Raw genomic sequence first — 17,409 nt, forward strand, 5'->3', positions numbered from 1 at the left:
CAATTAATCAATTAATATTGGATCAATATTAATTATTAGTAAATAATCAGTCTCATCACATCTGAGGCGTCAGCTCTCAATACAGGGATCATCTGTTTCCAGCTCACAAGGACCTTCTGACAACGACTTAAGTGAAATATGTGGTTTATTTACAAAATGGTGAATAGTGAATAATAAACAATATGATGAATAACAGTTGGAGTAATGTAAAATAATGAGAACACTGAAATGAATGAGCTTAACGAAAGTGAGAAGTATAAACGAAAATGAGGACGCAAACAGAACCTAATTTGTTAAATTAATCATTAAGATTTAGTTAAAGTTACTTTAGCTGTCACACGCATCAACTCTGCTCAGATATGAAGGTGATGTTCTACCTATGGTAACTCCTTAGATGCCGCTCCGAACAACTGGATCGGGTGACCAAACACTGTCCTGGTGAGCTCCATCTTCCACAGCAGAATCGTTGGGGAAACCCAGCGGTACCGAAGAGTTTTCCTCAGTGTTATGTAGACAAAGTAGACAAAGTGGCACTTATGAGGTTGCCATGTAGCAGAGTCTCGTACGTGTGAAAAAGTGGCTGTCAATAAGAAATTGGAAAATACTTCTGTGACTGGTCGAAAATATCTACAAAAATAATGGGTGACTGTCTTGACAGATAAAATAAAATTCAGCTTTTATTTTGAAAAAGTTGCACATTAAATGTGGCAATAATAATTCAAAAATAAAACTTAAACACACCAACTGGCGGGCAACAAAAACCTTTAGGGAAAAGTAAAAAGTATCATGAAGACAAAAAGACGACTTGGAGACGGAAAAAGAACAACTTGAAAAAGAACTGGACGAGAGCCAAAAAGTGAACAGAACTGAGTCTGAGACTGGCCAGGCACTAGTTTATCACCATATCTCTGCAGGGTGTGTCCCTTTGTTGCAAAACTGGTCTTTGTGCATTTTGATGCTTTCGTTTCAAGAGCATTAAATAATAAGTCGCTGAAACAGATTGATTCATGGGCGTTACAAATGTTAAACGAATAAAAAATGAAATTAGATCAAAGTAAAATAATGAAAATTTTTATTTCTGTGTGGTTTTATTGCAATGTGGATCAGTCTATGGCTCCAGATTATGTTTGGGAATCCGATGTCCTGAAATCAATGTTTAATTTAGGCTTGTTGGGAGGTCTGTATGGGAACTGGATGTAAACTGAGGCCAGAGAAATGATTTCATCTAACACTGCCAACATGATTCTGCTCAGTGTCAGCTACACGTCTCCAAACTCTGTCTGAAATGTTCTGGTGACTAAACATTTCAGGGTGGACAGGAGCTGGATGAGCTCTGGGAGGCTTTGGTGTGGTTTATTTCTCTCTCCCACAAGAGTTTTGAATCACTGCATAAATCCAACAGTATGTTTTTGATGAAGCTGTTCTCAAAATCCTCCATTAACACAAGATAAGCAATAGTAGTGTACTTCAACTTTTCTTTTCTGGTTGTCTTTTGTAGCTGGTCACACCAATTATTCAAAATGTCTGATAAATTACTGATGTGATTTTTAAAACAGACCAGCAACATGTGGTAACGTGTGAAGTTTGAGATGCTGCTGAACATTGGGACTGTCTTAATGTTCTATGTATGGTTCCACTGTTCTACCGCTAGATTTTGTGTGTAGCGCGGTCAGAGTTGTGCGTAAATTTACACACTTTTCTAAGCGCAAGTACAAATTGATAAATACCATACTTTGCGCCGGAATGTGCTTACGCTCTTTATGCGTGTATGTACTTACACACATGCTAAATTTCATTCCTACATCAGAATTTGGAACCTTTTCTATGTACGGTTTGATAAATGGCTAGTAGAGGTCCAGGGTTCAGTGACAAGCGCTATCATTAGCTAGCCATGGGACAGCTAACAATAGCTAGCGCCGTGAGGCTAACATTAGCTTAGTGTTAGCTAGCAATGAATGGTAAGACACTCCAAAACAAGGAAAGAGTGTTAGTAAAGCCAGAGCAGATGAGACAAACTGTCGAAAATAAGTTTGAATGGAGAGTAGAGCAGCACACACCTGCCTTGTGTGACATACTCTATCATATGCTCAGTCTAGCCTCCATATCGCCGACAGAGTTCACAAACTACTTCAATTTGCCAATGCGGTACTCGTGGTCATTCACGGTGGCTTGCATTGCATCTAGTTTGGTATTTCGTGTATAGGTGTCTCTTATCTCCACCAGAAATGCCACTTTGTGCTCCACTAGCTCTGCCATTAGCAAGGCTGAGATTATGACTATATATGTACTATAAGTATAGGCACAAATAGGATAGATGAAGAAAAATGATCAAGTCAAAATGATAAACAGCAGGAGCTCTGACGGACCCGTCTACTCCATCAGACTGCTAAGCAGAAGTCCCCAGAAATTTCTTACAACTTGTAAATGAACTGGACACTAGGGCTGATATTCTTATGGAAAACAGATGAGTATACAAATTCACTGACAACAAACCAACAATCAACTGGAAAACGGCAATATTCAAGATAATGATATTTCTGTCTTACTGTTTTGAGCCTAGGAAGCGTAATACAGTTAATATATGTATTATTTATTTATCTGTTGGTAAAACTGTATGTATTTGATGGTTGGCTGTATGTTTCACCAGTCTGTGAAAGTATGAAAATACAAGTTTTCCCTGTAAAATACCCAGTATTTTGACAGAAAGCATTAGAAGGATAAGAGTGTTGGCTGACCCTACCTATTAGCAGTGGTCAATAGCAGGCCTTGACCAGACTGGCTTATAGCTCCCGTGAGCCACCAGTTCTGTCTTTCAGCATATTGTTCAGAGTTGGTGTAGTGAAGTAGGATAGGTGGTGAAGCAGCCTTCGGGGTGGGTCTCAAGCTGGATTTGGGTCGGCGTCTCCACGACCGTTATAGGTACCAGATCTGCTCGTCCTACCAAATCTGCTCACCCAAAGTATCTGGCGCTTCTGGATAACGTCATTTTATGTTTGGCCTGTTTGTTCGGCTCGATTCGTCTCGGACTGCGAGAGCGGTTCGCGGTTACACACCACGTGTTTATTTTTCACAATATGTTTGGAAGAGACTGGTCGATAAAATTTTTATTTATAATTTTTAATTTTGCACAAAACAAAACAAAATTACGATGGCAGCACATTATTCATAAAAATTTTAAGTAATAAAATATCAAAATAATTCAAGTTCAATCTATTTATGTATATATTAGGTGTAAAACGATTTAAGAAGTTTTATCCTGAAAAGGATAATAAAAAAAAATACAGCTTTAATCAATGTATCCAAAGAAGAAAAGGACAAAACCAATAAGTTACTCTTTAAATGATATCATGTAATTCGCAAAGGTCTCAATGAGCTACCACTGCAAAGTTAAAAATGTATGTCTTGTTTTTCTCCACAGTGGAAATCACCAAAAGCCAAAAGGTCCCAGTTGTCAATCGGTCAAGCAACAGTCAACAGAACTGGATTCTATATTCCTGGTGTGTTAATTCACAAAACTGTGACTGACTTTAGCTCCAGATAAAATAAAGCATGAGTTTATGTTTTATATTTTGTTCTTTTCCAGCCTATTGAGGACGTCATTCTCTCTTTTCTGAAAGATCTACTGAAGAAGTTTAAAAAACTTCTTAGTCCAGATAACCCAAGTTATCATTGTGAGGCCGAATATGACCAAGAGGAGGAGTGGAAGAGCAGCAGGGAAGCCATTCTGCAGCTCACACTGCATCTCCTGAGGATAAGGAACCAGGAGGAGCTGGCTGATCGTCTGCAGAGCAGTAAGAGGTTTTTCTACTGTAGGGGAATCAAATTATTAAACATTTAAGTTTAATAACTGCACTTGTTGAAAGGGGGTGCCACTAACAGGCATACACTGTACTCTGTAAGAATTAATCAATTAATATTGGATCAATATTAATTATTAGCAATTAATCAATCTCATCACATCTGAGGCGTCAGCTCTCAGTACAGGGATCATCTATTTCCAGCTCACAAGGACTGTAAGTGAATCCCATTGACTTAAGTGAAATATGCGGTTCATTTAGAAAATGGTGAATAGTGAATAATAAGATGTTCTCCAACACTACACTGCGTAATCACATTTTCAGAGACTTTCACCCATTGATATGTTTTGTTTCAATTCAGGAAATTGTGCTGCAGTTTGTGGACATAAACTTAAATCTGGTCTGAAGAAGAAGTTCCAGTGTGTGTTTGAGGGGATTGCTAAAGCTGGAAACTCAACCATTCTGAATGAGATCTACACAGAGCTCTACATCACAGAGGGAGGGACTGCAGAGGTCAATGATGAACATGAGGTCAGACAGATTGAAACAGCATCCAGGAAACCACACAGACCAGAAACAACCATCAGACCAGGAGACCTCTTTAAAGCCTCACCTGGAAGACATGGACCAATCAGAAGAGTGATGACAAAGGGAGTGGCTGGCATTGGGAAAACAGTCTTAACACAGAAGTTCACTCTGGACTGGGCTGAAGACAAAGCCAACCAGGACATCCTCTTCATATTTCCATTGACTTTCAGAGAGCTGAATGTGGTGAAAGACAGAAAGTTCAGCTTGGTGGAACTTGTTCATCACTTCTTCACTGAAACCAAAGAAGCAGGAATCTGCAGCTTTGAAGACTTCCAGGTTGTGTTCATCTTTGACGGTCTGGATGAGTGTCGACTTCCTCTGGACTTCCACAACACTGAGATCCTGACTGATGTTACAGAGTCCACCTCAGTGGATGTGCTGCTGACAAACCTCATCAGGGGGAAACTGCTTCCCTCTGCTCACCTCTGGATAACCACACGACCTGCAGCAGCCAATCAGATCCCTCCTGAGTGTGTTGACATGGTGACAGAGGTCAGAGGGTTCACTGACCCCAGAAGGAGGAGTACTTCAGGAAGAGGTTCAGAGATGAGGAGCAGGCCAGTAGCATCATCTCCCACATCAAGACATCACGAAGCCTCCACATCATGTGTCACATCCCAGTCTTCTGCTGGATCACTGCTACAGTTCTGGAGAATGTGTTGGAAACCAGACAGGGAGGAGAGCTGCCCAAGACCCTGACTGAGATGTACATCCACTTCCTGGTGGTTCATGCCAAAGTCAAGAAGGTCAAGTATGATGGAGGAGCTAAAACAGATCCACTCTGGAGTCCAGAGAACAGGAAGATGATTGAGTCTCTGGGAAAACTGGCTTTTGATCAGCTGCAGAAAGGAAACCTGATCTTCTATGAATCAGACCTGACAGAGTGTGGAATCGATATCAGAGCAGCCTCAGAGTACTCAGGAGTGTTCACACAGATCTTTAAAGAGGAGAGAGGCCTGTACCAGGACAAGGTGTTCTGCTTCTTCCATCTGATCGTTCAGGAGTTTCTGGCTGCTCTTCATGTCCATCTGACCTTCATGAACTCTGGAGTCAACCTGATGAAAGAACAACAAACTACATCTCTGTTGTCTAAAGTCTTTAGAAACACACCTAAACTAACACGTCTCCATCAGAGTGCTGTGGACAAGGCCTTGCAGAGTCCAAATGGACACCTGGACTTGTTCCTCCGCTTCCTCCTGGGTCTTTCACTGCAGACCAATCAGACTCTCCTACGAGGCCTGCTGACACAGACAGGAAGTAGCTCACTGACCAATCAGGAAACAGTCCAGTACATCAAGGAGAAGATCAAGAAGAATGTGTCTGCAGAGAGAGGCATCAATCTGTTCCACTGTCTGAATGAACTGAATGATGTTTCTCTAGTGGAGGAGATCCAACAGTCCCTGAGATCAGGACGTCTCTCCACAGATAAACTGTCTCCTGCTGAGTGGTCGGTACTTGTCTTCATCTTACTGTCATCAGGAGAAGATCTGGATGAGTTTGTCCTGAAGAAATACTCTGCTTCAGAGGAGGCTCTTCTGAGGCTGCTGCCAGTGGTCAAAGCCTCCAAAAAGGCTGTGTAAGTATATGTTTTATACCGTTAGGTCCCAAAATATTTGGACAGGGACACAGTCTCCAGTATTGGAGACTGTATTTGAAAAAAAGTCCTCTGCAAATGTTATAACTGACAAAATAATGTTTTATTATATTTTATTTAACATTTTTGAATGATTTCTAGTCCTGTCTGTTGCTCGTTAGCCTATCAAGCTATCGCCAAATTAAGTGGAAGCACACGTTTGCAAACATACCGTAGTATGATCTGAAATATGCATGATATGTTAATTTCTTTTAATTTTAACTATGACAGTTTGATATCAAGGGGTATGAACTGTTTTAAAGAAAAGTGTGTGCATGCGTGCATGCATGTGAGTATGTGTAGCTGGTGAATTTTGAGGAAATTAATCGATACATATATATATATATATATATATATATATATATATAGAGAGAGAGAGAGAGAGAGAGAGAGAGAGAAAGAAAACATCTCTCTCCCTCACAGGGTGATATCTGTGTCATCCTCAGCTCGGGTCGTATACCAGAGGCCTGGGAGTCTGAGGGTCCTGTGCAGCATCTAAGCCAGATTAACCAGTTTGGGGCTGAGTGGGACCACCACCAACCACAGTTGTGGGGACCACGCTCACCTTAACTTTCAACATCCGTTCCAGCTGCTCCTTCCACTCTTGGTGTTTCTCAACCTTTTTGTGTTCCTTCTCTCTGATGTTTGGTGTCAGCTGGTATCTCCACATCTATCGCCACCACCTTCTTCAGTTCTTTATCCACCACCACTATGTCCAGTTGGTTAGCCAGGACCTGTTTGTCAGTTTGGAAAATCAAGTCCCACAGAACCTTGGCCCTGTTCTTCTCCACCACTTTCTGTGATGTTGCCCGTGGGACTTGGGTTCTTCTATTCCATACTGGGTACAGATGTTCCTGTACACTATCCCAGCCTCTTGGTTGCACCTCTCCATGTACGCTGACCCTGCTAGCATCTTACAACCTGCTACTACATACTGGACTGTCTCAGGGTCTTTGCACAGTCTGCACCTTTGGTCTGGTCTGGTCTGGTCTGGTAGATCTTGGCCTCTATGACTCTTGTACTTAGAGCCTGTTGTTGTGCTGTCATGAATAGTGTCTCTGTGCTGTCTGTCAGTCCAGTCTTTTCCAGCCATTGGTAGGTTTTCTTGATATCATATTTCAATTTGAAAGTGGAACATGCCGTGTAGGGTTTTGTCCCTCCAGGTTGTTTGCTCCTCTTCCTCTGCACTCTCTCTAGGTTTCTGTTGTTTGAGACATTCTCTCAGCAGTTCATCATTTGGGGACATTGTCTTGATGTACTCTTGGATTTTCTATGCTTCATCCTGGACCGTGGCCTCGATGCTCACTAGTCCTCCACCTCAATCTTTCCTCTTTGCGTACAGTCTCAGGGTGGTGGACTTGGGGTAAAACCTTCTGTGCATGATGAGGAGCTTTCTTGTCTTCATATCTGTGGCTTCTATCTTCTCCTTTGACCATCTTATGATCCCAGCGGTGTATATGATGACTGGTAGTGCATACATGTTAATGGCTTGGATCTTGCTCTTACCATTCAGCTGACTTTTCAGAACTTGCCTTACACTCTGGTGGTATTTGGTTGTGGTTGACTTACTTGTGGCCTCCTCATGGTTTCCATTAGTCTGTGGGATACCAAGGTACTTGTAGCTGACTTGGATGTCATGTATGTTGCCCGCTGGTAAGGCGACCCCTTCAGTTCAGATCGTCTTGCCTGTCTTGGAGACCATCTGGCCATACTTCCAATCCAAATGACATCCCTATGTCGTTGCTGTAGATCCTGGTGGTGTGGATCAGTGAGTCGATTTCTCACTTGTTCCTGGCACACGACTTGATGTCATCCATGTAGAGCAGGTGGCTGATTGCTCCACTTCCCGTATTCGTTCTTTGTGATGATCTGACTGAGGGGGTTCAGGCTTATGCAGAACAGAGCCTTGGTATATCTTACGCTTAATGTTGATTTGGGCACCACTAGCCGTTGGGCATTGGTGTTTTGTGATGCCTCTCTTTCCCGTTTGCCCTCTTTCCCATTAATATCTTATTTCTCCTTCTATCCTTTGTCATTTTCATGTGCGCTCATGTTCATGAGGTTAGCATTGATAGCATTAAGAAGGTTTAATAAAGATTACATTTTCATGTGTGGTCATTCCAGTTATGAATACATCATTCTGAAAGAAGCATAGTTTTCATATCATTGGTCTCCATGCACTGTGAGTAAAATTATATTGGCATATTATTACGTTATTGGGTCAGTTATTATATTTGAAAAGATTTTTTTTTTTTAACAGGCCAATGACGTAATAACCATCCAACAATCGGTTCAGGACTTTCATTACATTATTGGCCAGTTATTACATTATTGGTCTATTGCATTTTAAAAAATGGCAAATTTATTACGTTATTGACTTCTACAGTACTCTACATGTCACCACACTGGATTTGAATGGGTTTATAGAAGATACAGTGTGCTCTAGATCATCATCCAAGCCTCCTGCATGCTTTCTTCTTCCCATCAACTTGGTCCAGGTTGATGTTAGTTTCATCTGTCCATTGAATGCTGTCCTAGAACTGGGCTGGTGTCTTTTGATGTTTCAAGTCTCATCTGGCCTTTCTATTTTTGAGGCTGATTGATGGTTTGCACCTTATAGGGAACCCTCTGTATTTACTCCCATGAAATCGTCTCTGTATGGTAGATTTAGATACTGATACATCTTCTTCCTGGAGAGTGTTCCTCACTGAGTGGATGTTGTGATGGGTTTCTCTTCACCGTGGAAAGGCTCCTGCCATGATCCACCACAGGCCTTTTGAAGTTCCTGAGCTTGCATGATCTCCTTTTGTCTGTGTGGGTTCTCTCTGGATACTCAATTCAATTTTATTTTTTATAGCGCCAATAACAATACAAATTGTCTCAAGATGTTTACAAAAACCAGCCTGAAACCTCCATAGCAGCCTGAGTGTGACAGTGGCAGGAAGAACTGCCTTTAACAGGAAGAAACCTTGAGCAGAACCAGCTCCTATGGAGGAACCATCTGCTGAAGACCAGCCGAGTAGAAACAGAGAAGATAGAGAGAAAAGAAGAACAGGAGAAACAAGATAAACAAACTTCCGACAGTTTGTGAGTATAACATGAATCATGGGCGGGTTGGTGAATTGTTCATCCAGGTAGGAGTGGACAACTGGAGGAGGACATGAAGACTGGGCCAGATGTAGTTGTTACTTTCATTGGTGATTCTAAATAGGCCGTAGGTGTCTGTCACTGTCTATTTTATTTATTTATTTTTTATTTTTTGTGATCTGTCCTATTTCCCTGAAACACAATCATAATTATTTGAGTACAAATGATATCAGTGTCTATCTTTGTCATTAACTCTCATCCAGGTTGAATGACTGTCATCTCTCAGAGAGAAGCTGTGAAGCCCTGTCCTCAGTTCTCAGCTCCCGGTCCTGTTGTCTGACAGATCTGAACCTGAGTGACAACAACCTGCAGGATTCTGGAGTGAAGAAACTCTCTGTGGGTCTGAAGAGTCCCAACTGTAAACTGGAAACTCTCAGGTACCACCTGTCACATGTTTGCATCTTCACCATTGAATGGATCAAAGACTTAAGCCATTTTCATGCTGCACAAAAAAACTCAACCTGGGTTTTTCGTGCAGTGCAAAAGGGTCGACCTAAGGTTTTATCGCCTCGGCTCAGCTTCAGTGTTACCAGGCATTCCGCGTCGACCCTCTTATTTACGCCACGACATTGATGTTGTTTTGGTCTACTCCCATAAGATCAGTCTTCCTGTTGGCCTCCCTGAGACCGGTCTCTGGAGGGCAGAGATTTTTGTCCATGTTTTTCAATCAAACATATTCATTAATACACAGGAAGAGATGTTACAATCCCTTGTGCCACGATCTAAGGCAATCTCCTTTAGAAGCCAGGTCCAACTGGACAACCAACCAGCAGACCAGTGGTCAGCTACCAACTAACCTAGCCCGCAGCAGTAGGTAATACAGATGATGGGAATGTGACTACACTCAGACCAGACATCTCTTCCTTCTGCCTGTGTAAACAAATTAAATGTTTTGTTACACGGTTGTTAATGAAAGCACATATGTTATGTTCGGAAAATTAGACTGACTGGGGAATGCATGCGCAGCTGTGTTTGCTTGTATAGCGATATGGTGCACTTTTTAATCGGTCATGGCAGTGCACAGGCAAGATCGCGAGATCCACGAGCTGCTCTGCATCCGAAGAGAAGAGATTCAGGGCCAGATGTTATTGATCCAATGGCATATGAGAGGGAATCAGGCACACAGGTCTCACAGCAGGAAGTCAGACCTGGGATTGTTTGCAAAATGTTGTGTTAACGGACTATTTTGAGGTGGTAATGGTAAGTGATAATAGATTCTCCGGAAAATAAGATGCTACTACACGAGCACTGAGGTAATCCAAGGTCCTCAAAGGTATCTTGACACCATTTTGTTATTTGCACTCACTAAATATATTTGAGTAACATGTTCATCTTGTGGATAAAAGCACTTCTTTAAGACCTTGCCTTAAAGTCCTGGTGTCACACTGTATTGTGTTACGGCTTCATTTTATATGAACATTTTACAGATTCACTCAATAAATATAATGAGCCGTGTCTGCCTTTACATTTATCTGGAAAGTTAAAAGGTCTAAAGCATAAAAATGTTCAATATGTCTTGTTTGTCACCAGGCTGAGTAAAACCAAAAGCACAGAAGGATGCTGTGAAAAACTTGCATCTGTTCTTGGCTCTGAGTCCTGTAGTCTGAAAGAGCTGGACCTTAGTAACAACAACCTGAAGGATTCTGGGCTGGAGAAGCTCTCTGCTGGACTGGGGAGTGAACACTGTACACTGCAGGTTCTCATGTCAGTGTTTTATGATACATTGGTACTCAAATGATTATTTGAAAAACTACAAAAACAGGATAAAAAAGGCATAGCTGCATTTTTTTCTTTGTTTCAGACTGAGAGGCTGTAATCTTTCACAGAGCAGCTGTAAGATTTTGTCATCACTCCTGTGCTCCGAGTCCTCTAGACTCAGAGAACCAACCTGCAGGATTCAGGAATGAAGAAGCTATCTGCTGGACTCAAGAGTTCATTCTGTTCACTAGTAACACTTAGGTAAGGTTTTCATCTGTGGAATAGTTTTTACTATTAAATGCTATATGCGCTGTGTTTATATAAAGAGTATTAACTTAGTTTGCCACGATTTGAAAAATCTATGAATTAGAATAATATGTCTTTATGGTCATGATGGTCATTGCAGAACACCAGTTGTTTCAGTTCTGTACCAACATGTGACCTTAGTTAGTGCACACTTTACTTTTGGGATTATTTTTTGGTTTTACCATAATAATTTATGATGTGTATTAAAGTATCGATACTAATTTAGGACTTTGTAGGTTTATTAATCAGAGAGAGTCATTTTAGTTCCTACCAATCCTTTTGTGACAATTGGAGGAATCGGAGGAGCAACAGTTGTGTGTTTACGGTCTTGCTATGTTGGTGTTAATTGATGAAGGTGGGGTTCAATCACAGTCTGGAGAACGCTACAGAACCACCAAAGCTGTGAGGAGATCTTTGGTTGATTTGTTAATGTTGACCTTTTTTAGGTTACATCAAACTGGACTCACGGAAAAGAGCTTTCAGGAGCTATTATCAATTCCCAGCACAAAGTCCTGTAGTCTGAGAGTGGACATGAGTGTCAACGACACACAGGACTCAGGAGGGCTTTCCACAGAACTGGAGCAGCCACCAGAGACTCCAGGGTCAGCATTCAGATTTTGGATTACTTTTTGAATACCTGACTTAGAGAAGAAAACCTTTTAAACTTCGTTCCATTTAGATGACAAACACTGTTAGTGTTTTCTTTCTTTCACGTCACTTTCAGGCTGAGAGGCAGTGAAGGTTTGGCTGCAGCCCTCATCTCCGAGCAGGTGATCTGAGACAACCAGATTCAAGCAATAATAACTTGCAAGACTCAGAAGAGGAGCTTTCTCCTAAGCAGGAGAGTCCAGAGTCTACACAAAAACTTCTCAGGTCAGTTCACACTGAAACGCAACTTTGTACAACTGAGTTTCCCTGAACCAGGATTAGATGACTGTTATGTTTAGGGTGCCATGTACTCATAATGTGCAGTCGCAATTCTTTTCAAATATTTTTCTACTGTGGTAGATCTATAAAGTTTACTAATTTCTCGTAATAACTCTTTTTTTTCCAGTCGGGGACCTGATGGAGAACGACTGCTGAGAAGTGATTTCAAAGAGTGTAAGCGTCTACTGTTGTCGTCTTTGTGCGCTTATCTGGGTCTGAGACGGGGTGGGGGGTCCACAAACTTCAGCAGGGAAGTCCAGACAGCCCTCTCCCCAGCCACTTCCGCCAGCTCCTCCAGGAGATATAATCCTTCCATGGTGTCCTGGGATGAAACCAAGGCCTCTTCCCGTTGGGACATGCCTGAAACACCTCTAAAGGGAGGTGTCCGAGAGGCATCCTCACCAAATGCCCGAACCACCTCAACTGACTCCTCTTGACATGAAGGAGCAGCGGTTCTACTCTGATCTCCTACCAAGTGTCTGAGCTCCTAATCCTACTTCTAAAGCTGAACCCGGCCACCCTGCCAAGGAAACTCATTTTGGCCCCTTGTATCTGCGATCTTGGTCTTTCGTCATCACCCAAAGTTCATGACCTTAGATGAGGGTTGGAACGTAGATCGACCGGTAAGTTGAGAGCTTCTCCTTTCAGCTTAGCTCTCTTCACCACGACAGACCGGTTAAAGTTCCTTATCACTGCGGATGCTGTTCTGATCCATCTGTTCATCTCCCACTCCATCCTATCGTCACTCGTGAACAAGATCCCGAGGTACTTGAACTCCTCCACTTGAGGCAGGACTTCCTCCCCGACCCAGAGTGAGCAATCCACCCTTTTCTGAATGAGAACCATGGCCTCAGACTTGGAGGTCATAGTACAATGAAGCTGAGAGGACCACATAATCCACAAAAGCAGAGATGAGATCCTCCGATCACTGAACCCACTCCAGAGGCGCTGCCCCCGATGTCCCTGCAATGTTGCAGAGGCATGTCAACCAGGACAGTCCTACAACATTCACAGCCTTGAGATACCCAGGGCAGATCTCATCCACTCTTGGAGTTCCACCACTGGGGAGTCGTTTCACTACCTCAGCGACTTCTGCCACAGAGATTGGACAACCTGGTTCTGATGAGGACTGTGTAGCTTCAGACCAGTCACAATGTCCATGTTGACCCTTGTGCATGGCTAAAAGTTCCTACAGTGGACAAGTGGTCTGGTCTAGGTGGGGGCTACATATCTAAGCAGCATCAACACCAATTAATGCCAGGTCCAAATGTTTCCCAGTAGAACAGTGAATTGTCAACAAGATGGTTTAAATGTTATTCACTTTTCCTGTCAGTGGTCATAATGTTGTGGCTGATCGGTGCTTTGTCTGTTGTGTTGTGTTGTCTCCATCAGATGCCTGTGAACTCACCCTGGACTCACACACAGTACACAGACACCTCCAACTATCTGACAACAGCAGGCATGTGGCAGCAGTGACGGAGCAGCAGCGCTATCCTGATCATCCAGAGAGATTCGACCACTGGCCTCAGCTGCTGAGTTCTACTGGTCTGACTGGACGCTGCTACTGGGAGGTTGAGGTTACAGGAAAGGTTTACATATCACTGACTTACAGAGGAATCGAGAGGAAAGGCAACAGTAATGACTGCAGGTTTGGAAGAAATGACCAGTCCTGGAGTTTGTTCTGCCAAGATAGTTATGGTTACAGCTTCTGGGACAACAACAGAAAGACAGACATCCCACCTCCCCCCTCCTCCTCCACCTCTCAAAGAATAGCAGTGTATGTGGACTGTCCTGCTGGAACTCTGTCCTTCTACAGAGTCCACTCTGACACACTGATCCACCTCCACACCTTCAACACCACATTCACTGAACGTCTCTATCCAGGGTTTGGTTTGGTTGTAGCTGGTTCCTCAGTGAGTCTGTGTTCTGGAGGAGACAAGTTTGCCTCTTTATTAAAGAAGAAGTAGCAAAGAAGAACATAGTTCAATGTGTTATTTGTAAGAACATACTTATGAAGAATGAGCTTAGATGCAGTGGTGGAGGTTGTGTACTCTCTTGGATAAAAATTTAACGTCTCCAAGATAAATAACTGAAGTAGTTGTGTTTTTTTTTTTGGATCACATTTTGTGTGGCGGTATAGTGCCTGTATAAATCTATTCATATATGTATACATTTTCCATTACAAAGCAAATCAATGTAACTATTCATTTTTGTTGTTGTTTTATGAGGTGGAACATTGAATATGTTTTTTTTTTTTTTTTTTTTAAATATCTGTGGGCTGCATTTAACTCCTTATACATCTTCTTGTACTTGAAAGTAGGATTTGTTCGTTCAGCATATTATAGACTGTATACACTATACCTATATTGCAGCCTTTTATATACGTCTATGGTTGATACAGATCAATACTTAATTACATTATTTTTGTTCTTTGAATTTTACATTAAATAATGTTTCTTTAATAAATAACAAAAACATTAATAAAAGGCTCTGGAATATTTTTTATTTTTTGATTAAGTTCCACAGGTACAAGCTTTATATGCAGAAACATACTGTACACTGGCCAGTTCACCATTTTATACCATTTTGATTTCTTGTAATACAAGAAAATAAAAATATTAATGTAAAACTGTAGACACAAGTCTTGTGTATTGGTGTATTAATACATGTATTGATAGGTCTTATAGTTTTTGATCATTCACTGTTCAATGGCTGTGATCATTTTTGGAGGAATTTTGAGATTATATTGGCTGTGTATTGCACAGAATGTTCGTGCTACAGTGGATGACATCATCAGTTAGAGTGGGGGAAGTTGTCTGAAATTGTCTGAATGTTTTCTATTTCCACGCTCTACAATTCACACTGTACACGCAAGATTTTTTCCACAGTTCGAGACAAAATGTGCTTGTCAAAGCAGTGAGACGTACAGAATTTAAACTGTGAGCCTCTAAATGCGGTCAAGTCCCTGTCTGTTCTCCATTGACTGTAATTCAAACATTTTCTGAGAAGCAGACGGGACCCCTGTTTTAAACTCGCACATGTCTCCAGAGTATTTACTCTAAGACAAAGACAAAAAACATATCAAAGTCTTCAGAAAGGTCTTACGACGCCCACGGTCTGCATGTTTTTCTGATAGGAGCTACCGTTTTGTCACAGTAAGCCCAAATGTGAGACCAGCACAGAGGAAGAAAATCGCCCTTTTCACTCTCTCCCTGCCCAGAGTGCCTCTGTCATCATTGACAACCAAGGGAATGTTCTAGTTTCTTCTTTCTGCTCGTGTTCATGAATCATCTCTGCTTTTGTTTCAACCTTGTTGCTTTTACTTTTATAATTCCTTTTCCTTGTTCCTGTTATTTTCCTATTTTATTTTGAAAGGTTTTCACATATTGATTAAAACTTGACCATAACTCAACTTCCCCATCGCTTTCTCTTCGCCTCCTGACGCAGTTTGTTTTCTCCGTCCTGAAGGTAAAGATACTTTTTATATTCTACTGAAAACTCTTTCCATTTTTAATGATAATTCTTACAACTAAAGAAAAACATGCATGGGTGGGTGACTGTTTTGGGCAACATCACCAGCTCATTTCTGTTAAAGACTCCAGTTATAAATGCAGCATCAGCATTTTCATGCACATAATAAAACAGTCTTTTATATATTTTGGTTCAAGTTTTGTTGATGGATTAATCCATTTTAATTCGGGGCTAGGTTCTAGTTTTAGTTCTTCTCTCAACACAGTCAAACTCATGTCTGTTCTGCCAGACAGTCTCAGGCCAGCTTCATAGTTTTAGACTTGGATAATAATGATAAGAAGTGATAACAGTGAAAACTTGTGTCTCCGTAAAAGGAAATGAGACTGCAGAAATGAGTCTCATTTCCCACTTTTTATATTAAAAAGGAAGTGAATTATTATTCTAAAGAGGTTTGTGCTTTTAGGTGGTAAGGTGCAGACTGCGTCATGAGTGGTTGTAAGGAGACAGAGGAGGGAATTCCTCTCTCTGTCTACAAGATCCAGACCAAAGCTTCAAGGTGAAATGAGGACATTTAATTCTTTATGACACTCTCCATCAGATCAGATCAGATCAGATCACTCCACCATCATTACTCACATCCAAAGCAATGTGTGTGTTTTTAGCTGCAGCCCAGAGCAGCAGCAGAAACTAGATCCTCCTGAACCGTCCTTCAAGAGTCAGCGGTCCAGAGGTCATCTAGTATATTTTACAGGACAACACCCACAGACTCAATAAGTCAAACTTAACATAACACTGCAACGTATCCTGAAACAAAAATGGCTGCAACCTAAAAGGGTTTTTAAGTCACCATTTGTTTGGACTTGGAGATATATCATCCAAATGGACAAAAGCATGAACTGTAACTTATTGAGTTAAGATAAAATATTTCAAAGTTCTCCATTACTTGTGCATTGTGTTAATTTTTCTGCCTTGCAGGAAGATAATATATTATATCTATAGAAATAACCATGTTAACGTATTAGAATGCTACATTTCAAAGTGTCAGTGACAGTAAATTCGTGCAACACAAATAGAACAGGAAACCAAACTGTGGACTGTTAACCTCCCAATGTCCTATGAAAATAGCATCATATTGGCCCCAGTGTGTAAAACAGTCCGGGGGGAAAAGTCTGCAAGTTTTCCTCTTATGAGCCTTTATGGCGGAGCTATGAAGTTGATGTGTATCGGATGCTAACTGAAACCAAATGTAGGTTCACTTCACTAGCGTTGCCATCAGACCACTCCTAACTCCGATAGACAGGTCACACACAATACTATGTAGAAAAAGCTCAAAGGTGAGATTTTCATTCACCTCAAAAACATTTTCATTTGAGCTAATTCGGTGGAAAACTCCCAAATACAGAGTTAACGCATAGAAAGATGTCTTTGGTTTGAAAATGGTTCTCATTACCCATTTAATCTGTGAGCTTGGTTTTGTTCTTTGTTGTGGCTTGTAAAAAGTTAAACTGGTCTCTCTGTATGAATGATGCATTAGTGCACCTCTAGAGACAACAAGCTGTACAGAAGCCAGCTGTCCGTCTATGAAGAGTGACTGGTCCAAGAACAGACCTCCTGACTTCACAGATATTGACCACTCTGCTGAAGAAAAGTAAGAGTTAAATCCAGATCATTTTGCTTTTTACTCTCATCACCCAAATGTCCTCCTACAGACAGGCAGTCAGTATTAACTGAGACAAACAGGACTGAACAGTAAACACTTTAGACAGAAGAACTCACATGTTTGTAATATTTCTACCTGTAATATTTGCAAACTTGGGATCATGACTCATGTTTTTTTCCGTA

At 41.4% G+C, this 17,409-nt stretch overlaps 1 protein-coding gene and 1 long non-coding RNA gene across 2 annotated transcripts in view; both read left to right on the forward strand.

The window, feature by feature from the left end:
* The window catches only part of LOC125003945, a 48,348-nt gene that overhangs the window by 23,804 nt on the left and 7,135 nt on the right, over positions 1–17,409 (forward strand). The window contains 4 exon segments of the mRNA XM_047578212.1: positions 4,159–4,896; positions 4,899–5,961; positions 9,369–9,542; positions 10,696–10,869. Coding sequence (XP_047434168.1) covers positions 4,159–4,896; positions 4,899–5,961; positions 9,369–9,542; positions 10,696–10,869 — 2,149 coding nt within the window.
* On the forward strand, positions 15,522–16,290 carry LOC125003606. The gene is made up of 3 exons (XR_007112253.1): positions 15,522–15,564; positions 16,031–16,123; positions 16,230–16,290. It is a non-coding gene; the product is annotated as an uncharacterized LOC125003606 (long non-coding RNA).

This window comes from Mugil cephalus, chromosome 2 (assembly GCF_022458985.1).
Source record: "Mugil cephalus isolate CIBA_MC_2020 chromosome 2, CIBA_Mcephalus_1.1, whole genome shotgun sequence".
Classification (NCBI taxonomy): Eukaryota; Metazoa; Chordata; class Actinopteri; order Mugiliformes; family Mugilidae; genus Mugil; species Mugil cephalus.